Source organism: Strigops habroptila, chromosome 16, assembly GCF_004027225.2.
Source record: "Strigops habroptila isolate Jane chromosome 16, bStrHab1.2.pri, whole genome shotgun sequence".
Taxonomy (NCBI): domain Eukaryota; kingdom Metazoa; phylum Chordata; class Aves; order Psittaciformes; family Psittacidae; genus Strigops; species Strigops habroptila.
The window spans coordinates 2,459,711-2,487,618 of record NC_044292.2 but is presented as its reverse complement, the minus strand read 5'-3'; the positions used below and the strand labels follow the sequence as shown (position 1 = coordinate 2,487,618).

Below are 27,908 nucleotides of genomic sequence, written 5' to 3'. Positions count from 1 at the left end.
TTAAAATAAAAGTGACCTTTAATGAGACTCTTTGGAATGTGTTTTAATAATTAATACAAGTTATGCAGCAACAATGTGAGACTTCACTGGTTCTTTGGAGAGAATTAACAAAAGGTGTGAACCCTGGGTGGTTTGGGAGGGAGATGGGTACAGTGTCAGTTGTCCCTCCAGGGGTATTGCTATCTGCCCATGAACAGGGAACCACAAGCAGCTTCCACAAAGCCTGGCTTCTTGACAGAAGAGGTGCAGAGCCCACTGACCCCCAAAAGCCAGCTTTTAACAGTTTGGAACATGCACAATGATGAGTATTCCTTTTGTTCAGAGCCACTGTCCCTCCCTTCAGAGCTGGGTGTGACAGCAAAGACATTGCATTGAAGATTAGAGTGATCCTAACAGAACTAAGGCAGCAGCAGAGATGAGGGAGGACATGAACTGACAGGATTAAGCATTAAGACCCAAACTAACTTGCAAGGAGGAGAGTGGGGCTCACATGGGATAAAAGCCATATTTACAAGTCCCTTACACTCAAGAGAAGGACAAGGGAAATAACTACCCTCAGGCAGGCTTGTGAAGATACTTTATGTTTAATACATCTGAAAAGAATGCATATACAAAGAACTTAGACATGAAAAAGCATTGGTTCAACACTACCGAGTCTACAAGAAATCGGAATTTTGGGAGGTGGAGAAGATTCCCTAAGTCTTAAAAAACGTTGAATTTGCAAGCCCAAATAATCTTGTTGGTAAACCCCTACGATGGTGCAGTCAGTGTGTGAAGACCCTGCACACACCTCAGCGGGCTGGAGCCCATCTTATGGGTTCAAGGGTACTTAGGAGCCAAACGCAGAAAAAGGGGATTCCCTTCACTGGTCCCTGCATGGTGCCACACAAACACCAGAAACCCCCCCCTGCAGCTCCTTCCCACTGACACAGGTCCAGCTTTCCACCCCTCCCAGAAGGATGCTGAGCCATCCAGGAAGAGATGCACCACCAGGGCCAGCTCCAAAACTCATCTGAACACGCACAAGGCCCCCTCAGCGTGTCCATCAGCAGTGTATGTGCTGCTCACTGCAATTAATTTCTCTATAATTAAGGACTGGCAGAAGATGGGTTTATTAAGAGCCACTGGGCCTGCTTAAAAAGGTGCAGCTCTTTCTTCATCACATGACAAAAGCTTACAATGTCAAAGATAAAGAAGAGACTGACAAGCTAGTTTCAAGTCTGATGGTGCATCCAGAGAAAAGGATTCTCCTATTCCTACGGCTTCATAACTTAGAGGGTGGGGTAGAAATTTATGACCTGCACAGTGGAAAGCCAGGGGAAGAGATACAAGGCAACTTCAGAGGAGATGCAGATACATTTTCTACACTCCTCCTTAGAGGAGCACCAGCTTGGGACATTTTACTTTGCTGTGTTTGTCTTTAGCACTCAAGTCAGCTCACACCCAGGCTGCTGGCTGGCTGCAGAACAGCCCCACGAGTTCTTGACACCAGAACTAAGTCTTGCCAGACTGGCCTAAGGGACAAGGCTGCAGTAAGACAGCCCAGAATTAGTCTGTTACAGAAAGTCATCACAAGCATGCCTGGATCTTAAACAAAAACAAATTAGAAACAGTAAACAAAATAAAAAACTAGTATTGATCAGTGTTTTCTGGTAATATAGAATTACTCAAAATTAACTAGTTTAACTGAATTGAGGGGGCACTGGGGAATAAACACTAACATTCTCATCTCACACAGGGATGGGGGAATGGGAGTGAAGGGGCATTTGTCATTATTGCGAAAACAAATTTTAAAATTTGGATCTTTAGTTTGATTTTAAACATTGCTTTTAGTATGACATCAAACACCAGCTCTGCAGAAGGGGCTGTGGAGGGATGTTCATAGCAGCACACACCTGCGAGTCTTCTTCGGCTCCGGAGGCTCCAGGGCAGCCAATATCGCTTCGTCAAATACATTCTTTAGGCCTTTCTGGAAAGGGGCAGAGAGAGAAAGGGGCAGTCTCATTTCAGAGCTTTCACACAAACACAACCACCGAAAGGCAAGCGGCAGAGAACCCCCTGAATGATGAGCCCAGGTTTGCCACCTACAACTCCCAGAGCCTCCTCTGCTCCGTCCCAGCGCCTTGCTGTGCTTCAGCACCTGGTTTTCTGAAGAGGAACACGAATCCATTGAGACCAGACCAGAATACTTGGTGTATACTTGTCCCTGCACATGGCAGGGGGTTGAACTAGATGATCTTTAAGGTCCCTTCCAACCCAAACCATTCCATGATTCTATACTTCACACGAAGCAACGCACACGTACCAAAGTCATTTCCTTAAGGCAATTTTTATCATTAGCTGGCTGCTAACAGGTTTCACATGCTAATGACAAAGCAGAAAGTGCTGCATTCAAATGGAAGAGCCCGATCTGGAGCAGCAGACACCCGTGTGAAGGAGAGGAGACAAGGCAAGAGACATGCAAGAGAACAGCCCCAGTCCCGCGCTGGGCAGGCTCCGGCGCCAGGCACCCGCGGGCAGCAGCAGCCAGGCAGAGCCCAGGAGCTGTGGATGGTACTGGAGGAGTCAGGATGGAGGAGCAGGAGCGGGCACCGGACACGGGGTTAAGTGTTAAACTGAAGCCAGGAAGTGCAAATCGGAATAAAGCTTCATCAGTCATTTATACAAACAACTGCGGTTTTTAATTTCAAAATTGAAAGACAAGCTACAATTGATGTTTTCTCCTTAAAACAATAAAAATCAGAAGCATGATAGTAAGAAGCAGCTTTACATCTTACAGTAACAGGCTTTAAGGTTCTATTATTGAAATGAAGAGCTCTACCATGTTAGTGAAAGCAAGAATTTTAACAGTTCATAAAGCAGTAGCAAGTACATTGAGATTTCCTTCCCCCCAGGACTGACAAATACTCCACCATAGCACAGACAGCCAAAGCAACAGCAACAGAAAAACATCTCACTGCACAAAGGAGACCCAGAAAACCCTTCACGTTACAGCTCACTTGCAGATCACCGGTTCAGGTACTTTTGTCATGCAAATACAGTTAACAAGAGTCACAAGTAGAAATCGAAAACATGCCCAGCGTTTCTTCCAGTTGGATTGAGGAAGATCAAACATCATGTCTTATTCTTTCGATCTTTCTTTAAATAATGATGTAACCAGATCCTTTCCCCTTAAATTATAAAGCTACCCACATCTGGCAACCCCAGCAGCAGAGAGTTAAGCGAGTCCAGTTCATGTTCCACATCACAACGGTTTACTAAAGATCTTAAGTATTGTTTTCAGTCCAGAGCTAATACAGAGGTTGCTCTAAGATGGTAACAGGCACAACAGCTTTCAATCAAGGTGGTTTTATTCATTTTTTAACCAGGTTTCTACAGTAGTGGGACAGAGGAAGCAGCAGCAAGAGGGGAAGGAGAAAGTTTAGAATATACAGCACTTCCTTTTGGGCTGAGTTTCCGGAGGCTCGAGGGCAGCTAGGATAGCCTCATCAAACACATTCTTCAGACCTCTCTACAAGACAGAGGGGAGGAGAAAAAACAGCAGCCAGGTTAGAGGATTAGAGAAAAACAAGCAGATACAAAGAGCATTCAGGATAGACCAGGCTGAATTCACAGAGGCAGCAAACAGATTTACTTTGCAAAAAACAAAGTAGATCCCAGGAGGAAATCTCATTTAGATGACCCAGAAGTCAATGTCAGAGACAGACACAACATGTGATGGACCAAGTTAGACAAAATGAACCCTCAGAAGGGCAGACACACAAACACAGTTGGCAGGAACACAGGGTGGGAGGGGCTGCACAAGAAATGGTGGTTTCCACTTCACTGTGAACACACACTTGGGGAGATTACAGGGGAATAAACGCAGTGGAGAGCAGCGGGTCCCACCACCGGGATCCAAAGGGTCAGGTAAACCTTTTGCAGTCACCCACAGTGGGTAAGCAAGCGCCTCCAGTGCACGGGCTTACTGCTCCCAACCACCCCAGTGAGTCCAGAGCAAAGGCTCCAAACGACTCCTTGTGCTTTGTGAATTCAGCCCCTGAATAACTGAAGATCTCCAGATGGCCGACAAAACAGGATCTGGGATCGAAGCAGAACCCCTCTGGTAAAGCCATCATCACCTTCAGACACTGACTGCCAGCCCCTGAAGCAGCGATGTGACACCTCACCAGTGCTGCTATGGAGCCAGCATGGAAATGGTGCAGTCAGTTATTCAGCTCAGTACCAAAGCCAGTCTAACCAGTCAAGTCACAGGAAGAGAGAACAGTGTTAGGATTGGAGTGACTGAGATCCAGCAAGCAGTTAGAGAGCTGCAAGGGGGCTGCAAGGGATTACACTGGAGCACGAGGCAAGCACTGCATCTGCTGTAGCACAACAGGAGCTGCAGCTCTGCTGAGCCACACTAATGCCAACAGTGCAACCCAGCTCCGGCCACGCCAACTGGACTCGCCTAAGTCTGCTGTCATGAGTGCAGCCTTCTGAAGTTCAGAACTGCTTGAGCCCAGCTCAAGACAAACAGAAACTTAAATTACTTCCTGTAAACAACTGCAGTCTTTGCAAAATTAAGATTATTTTTCTTTTTTAAATCATCCAAATGTAACTGGTTTCTCCCTCACAGGTTGGACTGGTACATCCCTTTTAGAAGGTCTTCAATCTTGTTTTACATGGGAGATCTTTAAGGCAATTCCATCTGGAAGCATTTAAGTCCATATTGTTACAGGCAAGATTATACTTGAGAGAACAGAAGTTAAGGAAATCGCCATGTGCAGCCATTCTGTACATCCTTCCAGCAGCTCTTTTTAAATGAGCTGACAGAAGAGCTGGAGACTTGAGATAAATCACAGAATAATGCCTATGGGAAAGCTGAGCACTAATTAGATTTTCTTTCCCTGCAAGAATAAGGCTGGTGTATAAACTCATTATGTCCTGTTAGATAGATTAAGGACCCAGGCAGGGCAGGAGTCAGGGAAACATGCTTCCTTAGTTCTGCCTGGGGACTCTGCTCTTGTTTTCCTATTGCACAGGAGAAATTAATTTAGAGAACAGAATTTGGGATTTGTTTTGAAGAAACTAGCAAAAAAACTGGGAGAAGGGAAGAGAAGAAAAAAATCCAGGATAGAGACAAAATTGTTGTGAAAATGGGAGCAGGGTTAAAAGCCTGGATGAGACAAGAGTAACCACAGGAAGGGAAGTGGGTTTGATACCTCTGGCACACAGGCCTTAATACAGTGGTTAAAGTACCACAGCTCCTGTGCTGCACTGGGACCAGGTTGAGGTCAGGCTCCTGCACCCCCCTTCATGGGCAGTTTAAGACACTTTATAAATCTGAGTGTGCCAAAACTGTCAACCCAGCATCAGGGGGAGGAAAGAAACTGAATTCAAAGTTCTCCCTTGTGTTAGGTACCAGCACTGAGCTTCAGGAAGTCCACTCACACATTTAACTGAAGTGCTACAGTCTGTTTAGCTGTCATGTCTGTCAGTCACCATTTCCTAAAGCAAAGTGTTACCCACTTTTTACAGTGGTATTGGGTATTGTAGAGAAACAAAGACAGACATTGAAAAGTGCTTTCATTACAGAAAGGGACTTCACAACCCCAGAAAAGGAGGGATAGAACTGACTCCACAGGACTGCTAGCATCCAGCCTCAAGGAGGAAGAGAGAACTCAGCCTCGACTCCACAACATCAACTCTTCCACACAACAAGCAAATTCTTGCTCCCAGCAAAAACAACAACATGCTCTAGCTCCATGATTTTATGATCAATTGCTACTATGGTGTCAAAGTCATTTGTAAATTAGTTGGGAACGAAAAAGCCACCCTGGCCTGCGGAGATGAAGGCCAAGGCAAGGAAAGACTGAACTACCCAACTGAGTCAAGCTTCAGTTGAAACCGGCTACTATGACACTGCTTTGCAGCTAAAAAAAACCAGCCTCCTAAAAGCATCAATGGGTACACGAGCACTAGTGCTCTGAAGGAAATTCCGGCTGAGCTCTGAAGTGCATGATGCTATTCTCTGCAACAGATACAGTTTAGTCTATCTGGAAATAAAGAGAATGGACAAACACTGACATTTTTAATTGTATCAGCTCTTTCTCTGGTAATTCTAAGTGCTTCCATGCAATTTAAGCAGACTAAATAAGGCAAGTTTAAAGCTACAGAGGAAAGGATCTCAGTAAGCAGCACAGGACAAAAAGGTCCTGGTATGTATTAATCCAACTGGCAGGTTCTAAAGCCTAGTGAGCAGCAGGATTCAGGATGTGCCAGACACCATCTAAAAATGGCACTCTGGGACTGACCAGATCTAAGAAGTACAGCTCAAGCACAACTAACCCTCAGCTTGCACGTGGGCAGTAGGGAAGCACAGCCAAGAGCACCTCTGGATCAGGGATTCCCGGGATGGACTGTGTGCCTCACCACAACACCTCCAGTGCCAGGGTCCTCCTGCACAACTCCATCAAAGCCTCTTCCTCCTCAGCAAACACCCAGGCAAAGCTTTGTTACAAATGGAAGAGTCAACATGCAATCTGGGCAAAAGGTGCAAGACAGGCAGAACTTCAGGCTTCTTGAAGTTTAGCAATAAAGCTTTGTGCTGAAGATACTAGAGATGAACACAACAAAACCGAAAAGGGTGAGGGACTTGACACTGTGCAGCCCTAGTTCCATGCACATCAGGTGGGGACAAGTTCTTTAGAGTAGCATTAAGGAATCTGTTGAAGAGATGTCACAGTTCTGCAAGACCAGGCACGCAAGATCAAGTTCCCAGGGCATCCAAAGTCAAAGCCACACACCAGCGAGGCAGCCAATGGCTCCCATCCACCCCACCCTACTAATCCTAACTTAAAGGGAAAGAATAATCAGGTTTCCTGGCCTCAAACCAGCTATTTTTGTTGGCTTTAGACTCATGTTCACAAGTCAGTTCACTCAACATCACCATGTTTACGTAGTAAGAACTATTTTATTGTTAGTTTCTGTTTCAACAGAACTTCCACTTTAAGGCAGACACAGGAAACAGCTCCCCACCAAGTGCACAGGAAGGGTGCTCTCAACTGCTTCTAGTCTCAGAAGCATCAGAACTGACTTGAAGTTTTTTGCCTTTGCCTGCTCTCTTCAGCAGTGAGCTGCATTCTGTGTCCCACTTATTATCCATAACACACCTAAGTTTTCAGTAGCTGTTTTCCTCCAGCACAAAAGCCATCACAGCAAACACGTCCTCCTCCATCACCCTCTACACTGTGCCTAATCTGCACAGGCTGATTTTCTTTGTACCGCTGCCAAGTCCTTGTGCCTTAGAACAACAGGACAAAGAGAAAGCTACAGTGTCAACACCAGGAACAGAGCCTATACCCTTTCACATCCACACTGGACTGGTTTTCCCCATAACTGGAAAAAGCATGGAATATAAATAAGCAAAAAGGGTTCAAGACCATCCCTCACCTGCGTCAGTGCAGAGCACTCCACGTATTTGACAGCCTTCAGGTCCCGGGCCAGCTTTTCAGCCGTCTCTGGAGTTATGGGCTTCTGCTTGTTCTTGGCAAGTTTCTCAATTGTTGAGGGATCATCTCTTAGATCAATTTGGGTCCCAACAAGCAGGAAAGGAGTCTTTGGACAATGGTGAGTAATTTCAGGTACCCACTAAAGACAGAGAAGACACAGTGTTTGTTACTAACCACCTAAGGTAACTCCTGACGTACTTCCAAACCACTGCAGCAGCTGCCTTTCCAGGCAGAGCGCAACCAACCTTTTCTTTCACATTTTCAAATGAAGAAGGAGACACCACTGAAAAACAGACCAGAAATACATCTGTCTGTGGATAGCTGAGGGGTCGTAATCTATCATAGTCTTCCTGACCTAGAGAGGAGAAAATCAACACAGTATTAGACCCAGACAGTGATAATCTGCCCTTTGCAGGCGGTCAGAATGCATATTCCAGCACAACAGCATTATTGTGTTTAATCCTAACTCTTAAGCAAATACACATGCCCTGAACCCAAACATTCAAAGATCCTAGTTCTCAAATCCAGAACTCATTCAGTTGCTGTGTAACAATGAGCAGCTTAACAGCACAGAGAGCTGGGAATCCGGCAGGAACACGTGTAATGAATGCTTACATCAAACACCCTCAGAGTGCACAACACTTTCCTCAGTTCTAAAGAACAGTTGCTGAACAGGGATCTGGTTGTAGATGAGGTCTCCTGCACCTCCTCCATTCATTAGAAGTATTGTGCCATCAAATCTCATTGCCCTAACAAAACCCTGCAGTTTGGAGGAAGAACAATCACTAGGAGGTTCTGACTCAACTTGTGAACACTGGGCAAGGTGTCCCCCAAGCAGCAAGAGAAGGACACTGCCGTTACAGGAGAGTGTGTTCAGGCATCCAGCAGCATTGCCCTAGAAACACACAGACATCCCAGTGCAGGCTGTGTTCCAGGGGAAGGCAGGCTCTTCCCTTTGGATCCAACAGAGGCAGGCAGAGCCTGCAGGGCTCCACCAGCACTGCCCCAGCAGCCCAGCACTGCCCAACTTCATTCTTAAGCTTCCTCCTGCTCAGTTCAGCAGCACTCTGCTTTCAGAAGCAAACCTGCACTGAAGAAGCTCCTGTACTCGCTGGCAGCCGAATCAAACACTTGCTCAAAATGCCTCAGATCACAACTGATGCTCTCTCACCTATCACACAGAACACAGACTTCTGAGATCCTGATGGACCTGACTCAACCCCTGGGATGTCTCAGCGGAGGCAGATCTACAGCTGGAAGATGAAGGTCTACACAGCTTGTTACAGCCACCATGGACACAGAGGAGCCAAGCACCAACCAAAACATCCTGTTGCAATTAACAGACTACTCCAAAGAGCTTTGTCTCCATAGTGTAAGTTCAAAACAAAGAATTTCTTTTTAATTTAACAGTTAGCAATAGGGGGTTTATCATATAATGGTTCGGGTTGGAAGAGACCTTAAAGAAGGGACCTTAGTTCCAACCTCTTGCCATGGGCAGGGACACCTTCCACTAGAGCAGGTTGCTCCAAGCCCGTGTCCAACCTGGCCTTGAGCACTGCCAGGGATGGGGCAGCCACAGCTTCTCTGGGCACCCTGTGCCAGCGCCTCAGCACCCTCACAGGGAAGAGCTTCTGCCTCAGAGCTCATCTCAATCTCCTCTCTGGCAGCTTAAAGCCATTCCCCTTGTCCTGTCCCTACAGGCCCTTGTCCAAAGCCTCTCTCCAGGTTTTTTGTCAGCTCCTTTAGGCACTGGGAGCTGCTCTAAGGTCTCCCTTCTATCTTGACATTTGGTCAAAAATAGGCTGTTTACTAAACAAAACCCACATACAATCCATGTATTTTATACAACACAGTTTCCTCCTTTAGTCTTGCTGAAAAATGCAGAAACCTCTTATCTTTCAGGTATCACCTTGATTAGAGGTGAAAGTTCCAAAGCTGATATCTGGTATCACAAAATAAAACAAAATAAAACAGCTCTATAAAGTGAGTGGAATGTTTTTTTTGGTTTGGTATTTTTTTGTTGTTGTGGTTTGTTTGGAGGGTTTATTGGTTTGTTTGTTTAAGAACTCAATTTAGCAACTCCCCAAAGGTCAGGAATGAAGAATCAAGAAATATTTTCCCCTTTCATAAAAACATAACCAACTGTATGTCTTCATGGTCAGCATCACCTCAACTAAATCTTGGGTGGTTACAAAGACACAAGCACTTGATTTCTCACCTGCAGTATCAAAGAGGCCCAGGGTGTAAGGCTCTCCTCCAATCATCACCGTTACAGCATAGTTATCAAAAACCTGAAAACAAGAGAGAAGCACATTCAAGAGGATGTGAATAAGCCACTTCTCAGACCATCACCCCATTCACCTTGCCAGGGCTCCTCCAATTTGTGGAAGTCACCTGCACAGGGTAAGAGAAGCCACGAGGCTCACAGTGCTATTGCCATTAAGGCTGTTAACAGGACAATTCAATCTGGAATAGGGATGCAGGATCTGTCTCCATGAGGCACCTAAAGCAAAGGGACACTGGGTATATGACTGCAGGTAACAGGGGAAAAGCCACTGAGTAGAACACCTGCAACAGCTCTTGCCTGTAATTGCAAAGAGGTTTCCCACATTGCCACAGAAATCTCCACCTTCACGCTTGGTCTGACACAGGGAACACGTCCCCACAGAGACTGAACTGATAAACTTCAGCACTGCCCTTCGGGGCACAGAGCTGTGGGGCTGCTTCTGACAGGACCTGAGCCCTCTGAAGTTCATCTCTGTGAACATCCAGGGAACTCCATACAGAGCCCATCTCTCCAACAGGAATTTATCCTCCATCTTTGGAGGAAGCACTGTAGTTGGTCAAAATCAGTCTGTGTCAAATTCACTACCTAAGTGGAGAATCTGGCTCCTGAAGACTAAGTTATATGGTTTCTGTACAGCACCTGGCACAACAGTCCTGTCCTCAAAGGCAGATCAAAAGCTAACACTGCTGAAAGGGTTTCACCCAGTAACTTGTTTACAACAAAACTGAGCATGGGGAGCTACCCAAAGCCACCTCCTTCAACACCCACATTAAGGAGTAAACTGTCTGAGGTCAGCATCCTTCATTTGAGAACCATGTGATCTTCAGAACCACAGCAGACAGCATTTCAGAACGTACCCTTGGCAGAAAACCCTTCCCACCGTCACAAAAAGACCCACCTTTACCTGCACTGTGCTGCAAGGTCACCCCGAGCCAGCTGAGAGCTCTGAGAACAGGGAAGTTCTGCTTCAGCACCAAACCAAAGTCTGAGCAGCTCCCAGAGCAGAAGGAACCCACAACCCTGAAGAGGCCAGCAGGCATCTCAAAAGCTTTTCATGGAAGTGAGGGAGAAATAAGCAGTCACATGCATCTACTAACAGGGCTTTAGGAAGAGCTTAGGTCTTTGGGAAAAATCCCACTAAAAACAGAGGTATGACCAGGGAGACAGCGCTTCAAAGCTGAATTCCAAGAGCTCCATCTGCCTCCCTTCCACCCGACTGTCCTGGTCACAGCAGTACCTGACACTAAGCTGGCTTTTTCCAACTTTTCACAACCCATAATGGCTGAGAAAGCAGCTGCATGTCCCCAGGAACAGCAGCAGAAACAGAGGTCCACCTCTCACATACTATTCTGGATCAGTATCCAAGATTTTCAAGCACAAGAGATTCCAACCCCCACCTCCCTACCTGCAGCCCAATCCTTTACACAGCACCCTGAGTTTGCCTCATGGAGCACCCCAGACTAAGGCGTTGGAGCTGAGGAGGGTGGGAAGCACCCCACAGAGCACATTCAATATGCCATGACTACTGCTTCAAGACTCCAAAGTACAGACCAGAATGGGAACTCAGTTACTGCCAGGGTCAGAACAAGAAAATGGCATGCTCCATGCTGAAGGTCAGAGCAGCATTTGCTCTTTCAAAGCATCTTTCAGATGTCAGAAGATGGTTGGCAGCTTAATCCCCCAAAAACATCCCTCATTTCCCAGTGGACAGGGAGTCAATAACACTACTTGGATCTGCCCTTTAAGGGAATCAGCATTCCCCAGCATCAGGATTTATTTTTCAAGCTCCCTATCTACAAAATAGGATTTTTAATATTTGCTTTTTAAGATACAGCTACTATGGAACAGGTCTGGAGTTCAGCCCCAAGTTGGCCGGGGTTACAAGGCTGCCCTTCAGGCAGACCTGGCCACTGCATTCTCACAGCATAACCCACAGACAATTTCACCCTCAGTTGTGCCAAACAGGCTAAAAACCAGAACAAGAATTAGCCCAACAAGAAGCTCCAACTCTTGCCAGTGCCAGACAGCCCAGAGCAGGCAGCATGAGCTTTGGTGTGACAGGACTCACCACAGACCTGCCCATGCCTTTCCACAGACATGCCCCTTGCTGCCCTTTCCAATAATGGCAATGACAGCAAGAACATGCAGCTGACAAATCATGTGTAGCCATCAGTAGGAAGCCAGTCTCCCACTGGGAAATAGCTTCAAACAAGAGAGAGGGCTGCAAAACACAGAGCCACATGAAAGAAACTCATCCATCAGTCCGGACTGGTGCATTCTCCCAATGTTTGTCCAGAGAAGCTATGGCTGCCCCATCCCTGGCAGTGTTCAAGGCCAGGTTGGACACAGGGGCTTGGAGCAACCTGCTCTAGTGGAAGGTGTCCCTGCCCGTGGCAGGGGTTTGGAGCTGGAAGAGCTTTAAGGTCTCTTCCAACACAAACCAGTTTGGGATTCTGTGAATGCTGTGGCCATGCTGCTGCACAAGCACAGCTACACAGGACAACAGCACAGGCTGCTGACACTAGCAGCTCCAGTGTGGGCACAGAGAGTGGCCCAGTTTGAAGCTAGTGTGTTACTGGTTTGCTAAAGCCCCCCTTACCTTTAGTAACTGCTGTGCCCTGCACTGCTGCACATACTCAAGGAGGAAGGGTGCCACCTTCCCCTCTAGAGAGGCTTTGCAGTAGCTGCTGCAGCTGGACTCTGGGCTTTGTTGGTACATTAGCCTTGAGCTACCACCAGTATTGACCAGGTTCTCAATCGAAGAACTTTCTTTCCAAGTCCTGCTTAAACGTTTTTGTTAAGCAGTTCAGTCCTACCCACTTCACTCAAGGGTCCTTCTTCAGCCACAAATATCCTGAGGACATTAAGGTTTGTCCACTCCCACACAGCTTGCTTTTGCTTTGGGAATAATGCTACCTGTTATGTTTCTTTGCCCATTTACTACTAGAAGTATTAGCTGGAATATCAGAGGTTACTCACCAGTTTCCACTGTGAAATACACCTCTGAGCCATGCACAGAATTGGGAATAGGCCTGTGATATCCCCAGAACAGTAGTTCCTCAAAGCATGAAGTTCAGACATAAATACTATTCCAGAAGCATGGGAGAGTTTTTAAAAGCACCAGAAATAACCTAGAAGAGACTTTACTGGCAAGTAGCTTCCTTTGAGTTGCTTTTCCTCATTGGTTATAAGCAGGGATTTACAGACAGTACCACCATCTGCAGGGCAGCAAACTCAGAAGCTTTCAAAATACACACTGTAAGATGATAGCATTTTTCAACATAATTAAGGGTCATTTCACTAGGGTAAGTATAGAAACACTCACTGCCTGAACTCCCACTTTCATTTTGTCTTGACCATAAAGAACAGCTTAAACAGGGCAGAGTTCCACAGGTCAGCACAGGATGTGGCTGTCCCAGAGCATCACAGCAGGATACTTGACACCACTCTCAAAAACTTGAGCATGGCAATACACAGTTTCAAATACAACTTCTCTACTGGTCTGTACCAAAGGACCTCCATGAGAGAGGCTGAACCTGGGTCGCCATCCCTGCAGCACAACCCTCAGGCTCCTGACAGTGGCCACTGCATCCAACCTGAACACAGGTCTGGGAGTTCTTTCATCTTTAGTTCCTAATCCACAACTAAACACAATCATTTTTGTTCTGTGGAAGTCTGGCCTATTCTTAACAGATCTCAAATTTGGCAAGTTGAAAAGCTCTGGGTAGTGGACAAAGCCAATACCCCAAAAAGAGCCAACGATGTTCACTGCAACTTCTCTTCCATAGAAGATATCTTTATAAAGAAGTGACTATTCCAAAACAGCTATGGGCAGAGCTACCTGGCACCTCAGAGGAGCCCTCTGCTCTTTTAAGTTGCTTTATAATAGCACAAAAGACGATTTACCCTTTCACCAGCAGGTGTTGAACCTCTCTGCGATGCATTTCCAGATCCAAATTTGTTTGAGGTACCTCAGTAAACTCTTCAACTCATTTACTAGTAGATGGTGGCCTTTTTGGGTCCATAACAGAGAAAACTCATGAAAAGAGATGTCAAGGTGTCTTGCAGCAACCTCACTAAAAAACTGAATCACCTGAGTGTCAGAACTGTATCAGCATATGCAAGATTAAGAAGAAAAGCATTCTTCTGTTAGAAAGATAATGCACACACCACAGGCAGACAGCAAACTGCTCCCACCTTGAGCTTTACATAAGGCAGGGAGTCAGTATCTCAGAAAGACGAGCCTGTAAAACTCAAAAAGGTTACTCAGAAATAGCCAAGGACTATACAAATGTTTGGAAGTACAAATGAATGAGGCAGCACAGTCTAAATCCAAACCAATTTTTCAAGCTTAGCTGCAGTTAACCAGCCACACTCCGTAACTCACTGCACAACCTCTGGATCTTAGAGTTGCAAAGCAAAAATAAGCATCTAAAAATAGACACTGACTATTCTAGCAACATAAATACTGCTTTCCCTAAAACTGAAGGTGTAGCAAAGGCTGAGGGAGCTGGTGCTCCTGCTGCCTGCTCTCCACTCACAGTCCGGACACCTGCAAATCATCTCATTCACAGAATCCATCTGGTGGCACCAAACAACAGAAACCCAGGTTCTGAGGAGCAGTCAAGCAGCTAGAACTGTCCAGACAGAGGAAAGGCAGCCCAGCACCACCAGGCAGCATGAAAGATGGGCAGCAGCAGTATATCAGACCGATCATTACTCTCCCATGATGTATTAGTTAGTCTCCAAGAGGAAAGCAGGCTGTAAGAACAAGCATTAAGATGTGCACCAAGGTTAGTTAGGAAGGAAGCTCCTGCTGCCCTGCCCCATTGTGCCCCTGAACAACCAGAACTATTGGCACACTTACCGTTGGTACATATTCCGATGGGAATTTATTTGTTGTGTAAGAGATTAAGAGACAGGTTTTACCAACAGCACCATCACCCACGACTACACACTTGATCGTCTGCATAGCTGAAGTCTACTTGAATATCAGCTCCAACAGAACCTAGGGGAAAAAAAGAGACATTCAGATGTTTCTCACACTCACTAGATAGCAGCACACGTTATCAATGAGCTTTGACTGGAGCCCAAACCACCTACAGCAGGTTTGCGATCTGAAAACAAGACATTCCTAAAGGAACTGGTAGATCTGTGCCTCCATCACACACCCAATAGGAAGCTGCTCGTTTTCATACATGCAAATACCTCCTCCCAACACCAGACCCCTCCCACAGCATACGTTGCACCACCTCAAACTATGTTTGGTGCAGTCACTTCTCTGCACCAGGAAGGAGCACTGGGTGAATTCAGTCACTGTTTTTACCTAGTTACCCAGAGATGGGCAAAAAGGTCTTGAGGCTTTTCCAACTCTGCTTTTAAGGCAGGGAAGCATCCAGCCTTAGAGGCACTGAAAGTCTGAGCTAGGGTCTCAAGAGCTGCCCAGTAACACACGTGCCTCCTAGGAGATGTGCCCTCTGGAGAGCACGTGCGTAAAGCAAGCTCAGCAGGAAACACAGCAGCAGCAGCTTTCAAACTAGGTTATGGGATAAAAATAAGCAGGTACAGACAGAAGTAAACATGACTAATTCCTCCTCCCCTCACCTTTTTTAAGGCCTAAGTACAGTTCTACAACCTTTTGGTTCAAGTTGCTACTTAACACATACCTTTATCCCCACTTTGAAGTGGCCAACAGCCCTGAGCAGCTCAGCGGGGTGCCGGTTCCCAGGGAATCCGGTTACTCCCATGACATTACAAAACCATCATGCACCCAGTTACCTTCACACTGTCCCAGCACAGACTTCAGCACAAGAACTAAATTAGTATTTGCCATCAATACCTCCTCCAGACATCAGCTACAGTGCCAGACACCACTGCCCTTCATCAGTATATGACTTCAATGCGAGAAGTGCCAGGCCTCTGGCCATTCACCCACATAGAGGTGTGAAATCCTGACCCCACAAGCCTCAGGCAAAGCCCCTACTGACTTTCAACGTCTCCATATCTGAGTTACAGCAACAGAGACTGGCAAACTGAGCTACCCCCTGCCAGGGTGTGGGGGAGAGGACAGGAAGAGACACCCACTGTAGCAAATTCACCCTCAGGATGGTGACACTGCTTTACCCTGCCAAGAATGGTGCCACAGCTCTCAGGTGGGGGTAACTGCATTAAGACTGAATCGAGCCCTATTGAACTCTGCAAGGGGCACTTCCTGGGGATTGCATGTCTCAGTGGGATCTGGAAGCAAAACACAGTTCCAGGTTTTTGAGTGCTCTGGTCCCAGCTGCAGCATGATCTGATACTGCACATCACGGCATCACGCTTGCAGGGAAAGGTAACTGGCAACAACTCTAACCTTATAGCACTAGTTTTGATTCAGATGCTGTAGGGATGCTCAGAGATTTACATAAAGCCAGTTCAATTCATAATAAACATCCTCAGGAGATCCTACAAATAGTACTTATAGGGGAATGCTAATCACCACCATCCCCACCAACCACAGGGAGATCCACAAGCAGGCAAGTATAGGAAGTAGTAGCAAAGGCTCTCTCGGAGCAGCACATCAGGCAACATCTGGAACGTCACACACTCACAACGCTACTGCCAATGTCTATACATTTCCATCTATACATATCCTTTCATATAATGATGATGAAGGATTTGCACAGGCACCTGGTGTCCTCTTGGACTGGCTCCCCTATAAGTATTTCAGTATCAGAATAACAGAATCTATTGATTTATGCAGTAGACCTCAGTTTCACCCAGTGCCTGCACAGCGAAGCGTATCAACAGGCCCTCCATTAATGCTACAAAAAGCTCTGAACACAGAGAGCTCAGAAGGACACAGCAATTGCTTCCATTTCAAAAGACGTTTTCTGTGTTCAAGTCAGCTCAACTGTTTGTATCTAAGTAGTATTAGTCAATATTGTCCCAGCTGTGAAGGTGCTCCATAGTTGGGCCTTGCTGTGCTGGTGGCTCCGAGCAGAGAGAACATCACATTTTAGACTAAAAAAGACACCAGAAAGCAGGCAGGCAGTGGAGCAGCTCAGCCTCACGTGGAGACAGGCTTCTGCTCACAGCAAAGGTGGAAAGGGAAGGGTCACTTGTTCAGCAGATTTTAAAAGGAAATCAAGACAGGTACCAGGCCTGGGTAACAACTCAAGCACCCACTAACACCAAGTCACCAGCCTGCCCCGCTGCCTCCCCCATGGAACAGGGCACCACCACCAGCCATTGGGCCATGCTGCTGCACAGCACAGGGAGCAGCCTCCCTGAATTCTGTTCAGAGGCAATACATGAAGTACAAAACACCTCACACTGGTGTCCCTGCCACTTCTCGGATGCCTTTTGAATTGAACTGGAATTCATCACACTGTCCCCCCAGAGCCAGAAACCCCAGCCCCAGCTGCCCTTGCTCACCCAACAGCTCCCACCAAGCCCATCCACTTCCAGGTTAAGAGCCCCTTCAGAGAAACCCAGGCTCCCTTCCCACCCCTCAGGAGACACCTCAGCCATTCCCTATCCTTCCCCTCCCTTTCTGCTCTACCTCCTTTCCTACCCTCTTGCCCCAGTTATTTCTATTTCCTTGTTTATCCATAACTCCGGTTTCAGACCTGCTTCAGCCACCCAGAACCCACGCTAGAGGAAAAGTCCAGACTCTGAAGCACTTCCTATGCTCACTGCTCCATACCAATCCGTGATTAACTATACATCTTAGCACTCTGTACTGTATAAGAAAAGCTCCCATGTGTTCACATATCATAAACGTATGGGTTTAGTGTTACTCTTTAAAACTCCTTACTCCAGAGAGCATCAAGCAAACAACAAAATGGAACCACAATATCAGAAAGCTCATCAGTTCAAACGAATATGCTGCAAAGCTCCACATCCTTCCCCACCTCAGTATAGCCCAGCGCCCACACTGGCTCTGGGGGAGAAGCTGCTGGGCTCTGGGAAGGGCTCAGGGCAAAAACAAAGCACAAGCTGCATGCACATACACTTTGCCTGTGGATCCCACTATTCCTGCAGCATCCTTTCACAGTGAACACCAACTTTATCTACACAATTACTCTCACACAGTAGAGAACACCAGCAGTGCACATTAACAGTATCTCCTATAAAAGCAGGGCTTACTCTTACTCTGCATCCCAAGTTCACTCCTGTTTGGTTGTTGGGTTTCTCCCTTTCTAAAGGAAAGTATGAACAAAATTTAGCATTAAAAGCACTGAACTGGCTCACAGAAGTTCTATATGTGCCATGCAACTACCACCCCTATCACACCACTGTTTAACCACCCCCACCCCAGGAGAAGCTACAGATCACATCTTCAAAGGACCAAACACATTTAAGCACATATCCACGTAGAGGAATCCCCTCACCTTTTTTTTCTTAATGGATATATAACTTTAAATACTGAAATAGGATGACCTAAGTTTTAAACAGATATGAGAACCTTAAGCATAGGCCTCCAGCATCTTACCAGTGGGAAATTGGAGTTGTTGAATAAGTTGTTTTCCTTGGATTAGTAGGCTTTCTAGATTAGCTGGATGAGCCACTTCATGATTTCCACTTCTAAGAAGTCCACAGCACACAGCTGAAGACATGCTCGTTTTTTGAGCTTAGATCCTGGGACCTGCTCTTCCATGGGAATAGCTTTAAAGACAGGTACATCATGGAGTTGGGGTTTAAAAGTGATTTAATTCAACATGAGATAAAACTAGAGAATAACTCATCCCCTGAGTGCAACACCAAGGGAGGCAGAAAGAAAGAAATTCCAGGGGTTTGGGCTTTGTTCCCCCTCCAAAGCAGCTAGTAGGAAGTCTACATTTACAACACCCAGCAGGACTAGAAAACACCGAGTAGTTTTAAATATCCGAGGGAATCGAAACAGACTGGAAAGCGCTGAAGTCATCCCAGTTTGAGTGCAGGGAGTGGATTTTGAGCCATGTAATCATGAGCCATCTGGCCAAGCCCAGAGAGGAGAGCTGATAAAGACTGGGAATGCAACACCAGTCAGTGTGACTTAGGGCTGCCCAACAAGTTCTAAAGACTTAAAAAACCCTCACACTGAATTGATTTCTCAAACCTCTCTGTATTGTAATCAAAAACATCAGTGCTTCACTACAGCACATGTTAACTGACCACACTTCTAACATTTGTTGGATTTTAATCTGTTCAGCACACAGTCACACAAACAGGATTTCACAGAACTCAGCAGGACCCAGGAGAATTGGGAGCCAGCATCCTGGAAACTGGACTACAAAGCCTTGTGAACTGGAGCAGATTCATCGGGTGGCCCTGCTCCAGACTGAACTGGCTCATTTTACAGCCTCACACTTTCATCAGAGAGCTGATCTGCATTTAGGGTTAATCCCAAAAAGTGCCAACAGAGATGCAAGTGTTAAACCCAAGTCCCAGTGGGATGCAGCGTAGATCTGTAATCCTTCCTAGTGCAAAGGAAAATTTGGAGTTACACACTTTCTTGCCCTGTGCACACACCAAGAGACATAGATAGATCACAGGCGGCTGAAGAGATACACAGTACCTACAGCATGTTCCCATTCAATAAGCACAGGTCGCAAGAAATCCTGTCCCACGTGCACCCCAACACCAAGGGCCACAACCCCCCTTGTGCAAGCCTCAGCTTCCCACCTCAGTGGAAGCACATGAAACATGGTGTTACTACAGGAACTCTCCAGTTCTCTAATTCAGAGCAGCTGCAACACATCCTAGTAGCTGTAGGAACTACTGACTGTAAAACAAAGTGAATTTTTGTGGCTCTTTGTACACAATCGGTGTTCCCTGCTACACCAAGTGGCAAGAATCTGCAGGATCTTGCCTTCGCTCTTGCTGTACGTGCAATCTGAAGCAGAAACCACGAGCCTTCATGCTTGTTAAGACTCCTTTTATTTTTAAGCTACCCAAAGACTGTTTTCAGGTTGAAATGTGCACATTCTCTCAGGCGAAGGAAACCCAGCTGTCAAATCTGTCTGCACATCCTGCACTAGCTTCCTGTCGAGCCTCAGCAGCACCATGACTTCCTCTTTCAGGCGGGCCTGAAACTGCTGCCATTTCATCACAGGTACCGCTGCAAGATGACCAAGAGCCATTTCACGATCCTCTTTAGTACACACCATTACCTCAGGAGGCCAAGCGGAACCAGTCCCTCACAGCTTCCAGATCCTGTTGGAAAGGATCAAACACAGCCATTTCTGAAAAGCAGGAATAAGACCTTTTTTTCCCTCCCAAATAAGGTGATTTTACACTAACAGGCCACTCAGGTAACTCCTTTGAGGTCAAAGAACTCAGGAGTCCACAATGGAAGGAACAACATTCAGAGGATTTTACTCATGACCTGTTAACCACTTTTACCCTTTCACTCTGCTTTCAGACCTTATAAACCCCCCACATTATTAAATACATATTTGTATTTGATAATTAGGATAATCACACCCATTTCAAGGCACCCTTGCCCTACCACTTCAAGGTCCTTGCCCTCTACCACCTCCTCTATCCTTACTAAAAACTAACACTTCTGCTTTCCAAACCAACAAGTCTCCCAGATCAAGGGCACAAGAGAGATAATCAGCTACTACAACCCAAGCAGTCGTGCTTTCCCCACCAGAGATACCCAGCAGCATTATGTGGAGAAGGCTCTGATTGCATATCTGCAACACAAACCTGGTACAGCAAATGCTTCGTCACAAAGATTGCTGCAGACAACGCACCAGTTCTGTCAGAAATCACAAACCTCTGATGAAAAGGCCACACTGGTGAAGTTCAGCTGTCAACCACAGAGTTAAAAGACCCCAGACTTCTCAGTGCACTGATATTGCCACAAACCTGTGATGCAAAACACCCACAGAAGCTGTTCTCTGATTAAGAGCTGAACTCCAGAAAGACAGGCACAGAAGGCAAAACTGGTTTCAAAAGCATGGCCAGTATTCTCCTTGGCCAGCACTGGCCATCTTCCCCATGGCTGATAATCTCCTCCGCAGGTGTCCTGTGGCCATTTATAGACATCACCTAAATTTTCCAGCCCAAAGCCCACCTTTCAGCCTGCTAGGAATTATCATCTTTCATGGAGCTCTCACCCTAGAACTGAACACATCTGCCGCTTCTATGTTACAAACATGGTAAATGAAATCTAAGAGAATATATTGTGCTGTGAACCACCTGGTGACCAAAGTCACCTGCCTGTTGCCCACAGCTCAGACTGCGGCAGGCACACAAGCACAATACACAAATGCATCTGCTCTCAAAGGTGAGCTTAAAACCTGGGTATTTAATTCCTTAAACAGAGCTTAAGAAGTTGTCAAACTACAAAGCAGCACCGGAGTTGCACTCCCTTAGAACAAGACAAATGGTGAAGTCCAAGGCAAAACCTGCAGAAAGCAGAAGGGGCAGACTCAAGAAACTGTCTTGTACAAACACAAGAATTGGGGTGAGGATCCGGATCCACAGTGTCCTGGTTTCAGGTCTCACAGCAGCAGAGCACACTGGTGGGCTCTGTCCCGCCTGCCCAGCACCCACAGACTCAACTTGGTGTGGATGCAAGAACAGGAAACACTTGGGCACACAAAAGCCAGTTCTGTGAAGAGACATGGAATCATCATCATTGGAACCGGATGATCTGCAAGATCCCTTCCATAGAATAGGGTTGGAAAGGACCTTAACATCATTTAGTTCCAACCCCTCTGCCATGGGCAGGGAGGTCTCACACAAGACCATGTAGCCCAAGGCTCTGTCCAACCTGGCCTTAAACGCTGCCAGGGATGGAGCATTTACCACTTCTTTGGACAACTTATTCCAGTGCCTCGCCACCCTCACAGTAAAGAACTTCTGCCTTATCTCTAACCTGAACTTCCCCTGTTTCAGCTTAAACCCATTTCCCCTTGTCCTATCGCTACAGCCTCTGATGAAGAGCCCCTCTCCAGGACCAACCCAAACCATTCTATGATCACAACTGATGTAGCCGCCTGGCACCGTGACAGCCCCGACTCAGCTCTCGGGGTGATGTTGTTCCTAAAAGCCACACTGTTTGCTGTCCACATTGTCCTAAAAGCCACAATTATGGGAATCCCCATTTGAGATAAAAGTATGTGTCTGGGATCTTGGAGCATCCCCAAGTCTGCCACTTAATGGTGCTTGTATATCCCAACAATTCTGTGGTTCTGAGGCACTCGTTTCTGGACAAGTTACTATGAATTACTACAAGTTACTATAAATTACCAAGGAAGCAGTAAGAGGTCTCTCAAAAACGAAACCGTCTGAGATCAACTGATGTCTCCTATGCTTAATGCAACTTTCTTTTTCTAACCATGTAAGAACTAACAGCTGCTTCGTACATCTTCTTAAAGGCTCCTCACAACCACCTGGTAAAGCAGATACACACCTTACAGATAAGTGAAGATAGCTGGGAGGGGGAATTTTAAAAGCCTGAACCTCAGCTACCAGCAGTACCGGAACATGTTTCTACAACTCCAACCGAAGGGGAAAGCCATCTCAATCCACTGTAGTCCTAAACTCAAACAAGCTGCCCATGCAGGCTGGTCGGTGCAGCCATGCCCACATCTGCCCACTGCCTCAGCACCAGCACTGCTGACCTGTCCCACTTCAGGGCTCAGAACAACAACCTCCCCTTTACCACCACCTCAACAGGAAATAACAAAAGTGTCAGCTCCTCTATTATCACTCCAGGTAAGGTTACACTGCCAAAACCAGCCACCAGCACTGGGAAAACCTGCCCCAGATTAAACCTGGGAAATATGTGGGCCTATATTAAGTCCTCTTCTCCCAAAGGCATTTTAATCTTTCATTATTACTCTTCACTTTTATACTCTACACAAGAAGCTGTTTCACTCAAACCATGTAACAAAATCCTGTTCAGTATTTTAATACCACATTAAAAAGAACTATCTTTATTAGTCCAGTTTCATATTGTTAATAGTTAAAAATACTAGCTGGACCTTTTTGCTCATACAACCAAATCATGGCACTCACCAGCCTCAATGTTTCTCTCCTCATACCCATAGCCTACCACACTTAACAGCAGTAAAACAGATATTGGCAGAAGTTCCTCTATTTTGAGGCACATTTTTGCATAACGGGAAGCACCCTGAATGCACATCAGCTGTGAGAGATCACCCCCACTCCACTGACCACCCCTCACTCCTGTCACGCTCAGGTAGTGGGACAGTTGCTGGTGCTCAATGCACAAAGCCTGCGGGTGCCTGGAGGACACGATGTGTTCAGGGATGGCTGAGGCCAAGTAGCACCACATTGTCTGAGAACTAAAGAGATAAAGCTCTGTTAAAAAACACTGCAAAAGCCGCTTTTCCCAGTGACAGCTTTAAACTGACATAGGGTAGATTTAGTTGAGACACTAGGAAGAAGTTCTTCCCTGCGAGGGTGCTGAGGTGTTGGCACAGGATGCCCAGAGAAGCTGTGGCTGCCCCATCCCTGGCAGTGTTTAAGGCCAGGTTGGACACAGGGGCTTGGAGCAACCTGCTCTAGTGAAAGGTGTCCCTGCCCGTGGCAGGGGGTTGAAACTGGATGAGCTTTAAGGTCCCTTCCAGCACAAACCAGTCTGGGATTCTATTAAAACTAACAAAGCAGCCGGAAAGCTCACCAATACCAGGACTGAAGCAGGAGAGGTTGCTCCGTGCTCACCTAACCAGAAGAAGGAACCAGAGCAGTTGGAACCACCCTCCCTTGCACAGCACAAGGCACAAGACAAGATACCCACAGCACCGTGGCCAAGGCAGCAGGACAAAGACCCTGTCAGGCAACCAGGAGTTTCTCAGCAGTAGGTAAATAGAGAAGATGCTCAAGTAACAGCCCCACTCCATGAGATAGAAGAGGATCCTTCTGAGAGGAGCTGCTTAGCTCAGCAACATTTCACAAGCACTAAAAAACCTCAGATCACTGAGCTCCAGCTCAGCCACAAGCAGAGCATGCTGCTGCCCAAGCCAAGGCCAGCACGTAGCCCTCCCACAACAAGCCCTTTTGCACTGAGCTGTTTACCAGCCCCAGCTGCCCCAACACAAACAGCTACACCACTTTATGAGGTGGCAGATGCCTTCTTTCCTTCCATCTAGAGCTGAGGAGCATTTTTGTCATTTTTCCCCCCCCAAAACAGAACACTCATCATTGGCCAAAAACACAGCACAGCATCTTTCAACTTGAGAAGAGCTGAGCAATTCAAAACAGCTCCTTCCAGACCAAGACAATTCTGGCAGCCTTTGCTATGGCTGCAGAGTGCCAGGATCCCCTCCTGCTGCAGAGCCTGCCCCTCACACTGCATGAGCCTGGTAAAACCTTCCCCTGCCATCGCTGGGTCTAGACTTAATAGAACACGCACTGAGACCAGCAACCTAACCAAAGAAGTCTTAGTAGTGATGAGCCAGTCCCTGCACACCCCCTCCATGCAAAAGGGCTCACAGGGAGCCCCCACGTTACTTTTTAAGGATGGGTTTGGTTTGGGCTTTCACAACAGGAGAACAGAGAACACAGACCAACTCTCCTGCTAGGAATTACGCTGTAACACACAAAAGTAGCAGGGTGAGTTGGCAGCACAAGAGCTTAAAACAGAACAACGGGGTTTAGAAGCTTTTGCAAAACTAACTCTTTGTTTTCTCTTTATAAAATGTCACTTGTTTAGAAGAAAGGTCCATCCAGCTCAAGAAAAGGACAGCTGAAAACAGGCCAAGCAGTATCTTGGTTTGAAACTCTTCAAAACAGACATTACTATCTGAAACTCAACGGGAAGATAACAAAGATTAATTACATGACAACAACATGGAAATTCTGCCTCTTGCAATCACTGTTTCAAGCTTACTGCACACCCAGGGCTGGGTAAACAAACCCAATTCTTCCACCTAAGAACAACCTAAAGGATCCACCACCGTAGGCTGGGAACACCCTGTCTTAACGTCACCCTGCCACCCACCTCAGACATTCACCTGCACTCATCACAAGGATGCAGCAGGGGCCGGAGGAAGCCTGATATACCCAGGGAGGGATAACTGTGCTGGGCTTTAGCCCCAGAAGCAGCTCTGGAAAGGGTTTAACCTGTCATTTCTAGGGGTAGTCCTTTTTGATGAACACCCTTAGCTATATAGTCTAAGCTTTTTAAAAAAGGCTTGAAGGAAACCACCTAATCACATAACAGGCTGTAGAAGTGTAAAGATACCTTAAATATCTTTAAAACTCAGCATAAAAGCTTATCTAGTCAAGAAGTTGGTTTATTTGTCATATAATAAAGGATAAAGAAGGGAGGGGGTTCACCTGCATTTAGCAAGTGGGGTGAGAGGAGACAAGGCAGAAGTTTACAATACACCAAGTGGTTAAAGAGAGCTTCTTGCCACCTGGAGTACCAGAAACCAATTTCACTTCCATTTAACTTGACAGCACCTTCATCTTCTACAAAAAAGGTGATGCTCTTTCCTCAGGAATGGAGCCTCAAGAGCCAGGATAACAACATCCCCCACAACTCCTCCTTGCAGGCTATTGCTCTAGAAGCTCAGACCACTGAAACTCATACGATCGAGTCTAATGACTGCGTGAAAGCTGTGGCCACAAAAGGCAGGCAGAGGAAAGAGAGGGCTAAAATACACAAGTCCAGAGATGACTTTCAGAAGCTGTGAGCACCCACATTAGCACACAGCAGGTTACACACATCTCAGCTGCACTGATGCATTTCTTGTACAAGTTCTCAGGAGCCAGAAGCAGAGCTGGAACCCAGCGACACCAACACACTCTATTAACTCTGAAGCTTGCAAGGAAATCGAGCTGTTGAGAAGGTTTTAAGAAGTCCAGCTGTCTGTGCTCACACAACTTAGAAATATGTTTTAGTACTACAGCTGTGTTTTAACCAGGAGGAACTTTCACATCAGGATTTGCAGTCAACTTCATCCTGCACTTCACATCAGCCTTTCATAGGCTTTCCTGTAAAGCCAGAGAAGCCCAGTTGCACTCTCATCAGGGAAATCCCAAGCAGTTTCAGATGGGCTCCATTTCTGTTTACTATTGTTCTTTTAGTAGCTCTGCAGTTTCCATTTTAGATACTCCAGGAATTCCAGGGCATTTCTGTTCAACAGAGAAAACACCACAAACTTCCCAGAACTGGCCACAACTTTAAGGCAAACAACCACCCCCAAAGCAGGGCCTATAATGTATTTAGAGCATCAGTGGCAGGTCATGAATAGCCAAGTTCAAAGTATGCAAATCTAATGATTAAAATTTCTGCCTACAACACGTTACCAAATGACAAACATGTTTTATCTTGCATCACAGTAGGTTTTGTTCCTTGCCAAGACTTAAAAAAACCTTTCCTCATTGTTACTGAAGCATACACATGAACAGCTTAAACACAGAACCACTTCTAGTTAGCAATACACTGATTCAGGTCTTACGTGCATCCACAAGACCTGTCTCAGGTACACATTTGCCTATTCTGCCTTCCCCATCATCCTACCCCAACCAGAAGGAACAGTTCACAAAGCAGATTTTCCACGTATAGGCAGCCGAATACAAAGGCTTTCTATCTAAAGTTGAGTTTGCATAAGATGCTGAAAGAGAGAGAAGCTTTAAGTGCTTTACTGAGTTATTCCTATTAGCAATACAAGGAGCTTGAGCCAGGTTTTAAATACCTTTCACAAAAAAAAAAAAAGGCAAGAAAAACCAAGGGCCTCTGAGGCACTGAGACTGAACACTCTGAATGAAGGCAGCGAGCACCTCCTTTCCACGGAGGAGAAGCACAGATGAACACAAGACAAAGGCAATCACAGATGGCCAGACCAAACTGCTCCTGACTACCCAGTTGTCATGTAACATGGCCTCCTGGTTAAGGTCATGTCTTTCCTGTGCTTTTTTGTCCAGGCACGGCAAAGCGGCTCTGGCTCCCCCGGCTGCGGTACCCACACAGACAGGATACCAGGAATTCTGTCCATCTTCAACTCTCCACGGAGCACGGGTTTCACAATGCCGGTGGCTGTTCACAGCTACCTGGCCAGAGAGTGTCTCCCACTGCTGCCACCAGCTGCGAGTTCTACCCGCACAGAGAAAACCAACAGCTGAAGTCCAGGTCACTAAACCAAACCTCTAAACCGCAGCTAGGTGACGTGCTGCTGCATGTACATCTCGATGGGATTTCAAAGGAGAAAGAGAAACATATGTCAACACCAACCCTCGAAGCAGCACCGGCTCCCACCCTAGCCAAAACCAGCAACATCACCGGCGCTGTGACGGTCTTTGAGCGAGCCAAAGACCTCGAACCGAGGGAAGCACAAGCCCAGAAGCGCCTCCCAGCTCCTTCTCGGGTGGGAACTGACTTTTCGCAGCGCATACAGCTTAGGCTGAGCCTTTCACAGCGCCCGCACCCCCGCTGCGGCTCAGCGCTACCACAGCGCCCGGCGCCGCTCGACGGGAAGAACCCAGCCCTACAGCTGACCCGCGGGGCTCTGCCCCACAGCCCCCGAGCAGCAGCCCGCAGCCGGGGCAGGGCCGGGCCCCGCCATGGCCGATGCACCCCGCGCAGGAGCGCTTCCTGCCGCCGCTCCCGAGCGACGAGGGTCCGGCCGCCGCCCGCCGCGCCAGGAAGCGGGGGAGGGGAGGCGCGGCCACCGCCCCCCGGCAGACCCGAGCCCCGGTACCGGCACCGAGCCGCACCCGCTCCTCCCTTCGCGGCGCTGGGAAGGGACACCCCCCCCACCAGCACCGGCGGCTGCCCGGGAGGCCCCACACACGCCGCGGAGCCCAGAGGACGGCTCCCGCGGGGCGGCCGCATCGGCCCACGGCGGCGGGGCCGGACGAGGGTGCCCAAAGGCGGGGGGCTCCGGGGAGGGGGGCGGGGGTCCCGGCGGCTCCGTGCCCGCCCCGGCGCGGCCGCTCACCTCAGAGTCTCCGCCGGGCGTTGGCAGCTCGCTGCGGGGTCTCCTCGGCTCGGGCGCAGGGGCACGCCGCCGCTGACGTCACCGCGCAGCGCACGCCGGGCGGGGCGGCGGCGCGAGAGGCGCGGCCGGAGGGGAGGGGCGTAGGCGCGGCCGGCAGGGGGCGCTGCTCGGCGGGCACGCGCCGCCACAGCGCGGGAACGCGCGCGGATGCCCGCGGAGGGGGGGAGGAGGACC

The 27,908-nt window shown here is 47.5% G+C and overlaps 1 protein-coding gene across 5 annotated transcripts; it reads right to left on the bottom strand.

Moving 5' to 3' along the window:
- CDC42 (cell division cycle 42) lies at positions 1-27,793 on the bottom strand. 5 transcript variants are annotated; one of them, XM_030508127.2, is made up of 6 exons: positions 27,675-27,777; positions 14,648-14,788; positions 9,712-9,784; positions 7,739-7,848; positions 7,435-7,632; positions 1-1,969 (listed from the first exon to the last, which is right to left on the bottom strand). In XM_030508127.2, exons 2-6 carry the CDS (start codon positions 14,750-14,752, stop codon positions 1,880-1,882), a joined length of 576 nt encoding a protein of 191 aa, XP_030363987.1. In that variant the 5' UTR covers positions 14,753-14,788; positions 27,675-27,777; the 3' UTR covers positions 1-1,879. The 5 variants fall into 5 exon arrangements, with proteins under 5 accessions (XP_030363987.1, XP_030363990.1, XP_030363986.1 ...); XM_030508130.1 differs by having other exon boundaries at positions 27,451-27,677; XM_030508126.1 differs by lacking the exon at positions 1-1,969 and adding an exon at positions 2,663-3,511 and having other exon boundaries at positions 27,675-27,793.
- Between the last annotated feature and the right edge of the window lie 115 nt (positions 27,794-27,908).

Excerpts from the sequence above, each read along its gene's own strand:
- CDC42 (XM_030508126.1), bottom strand. The coding sequence starts at position 14,752 with ATGCAGACGATCAAGTGTGTAGTCGTGGGTGATGGTGCTGTTGGTAAA. Across the intron at positions 7,849-9,711 it reads GGGCCTCTTTGATACTGCAG|GTCAGGAAGACTATGATAGA; the intron begins GTGAGAAATCAA and ends TCTCCTCTCTAG. Across the intron at positions 7,633-7,738 it reads TTGAAAATGTGAAAGAAAAG|TGGGTACCTGAAATTACTCA; the intron begins GTTGGTTGCGCT and ends CTCTGTCTTTAG.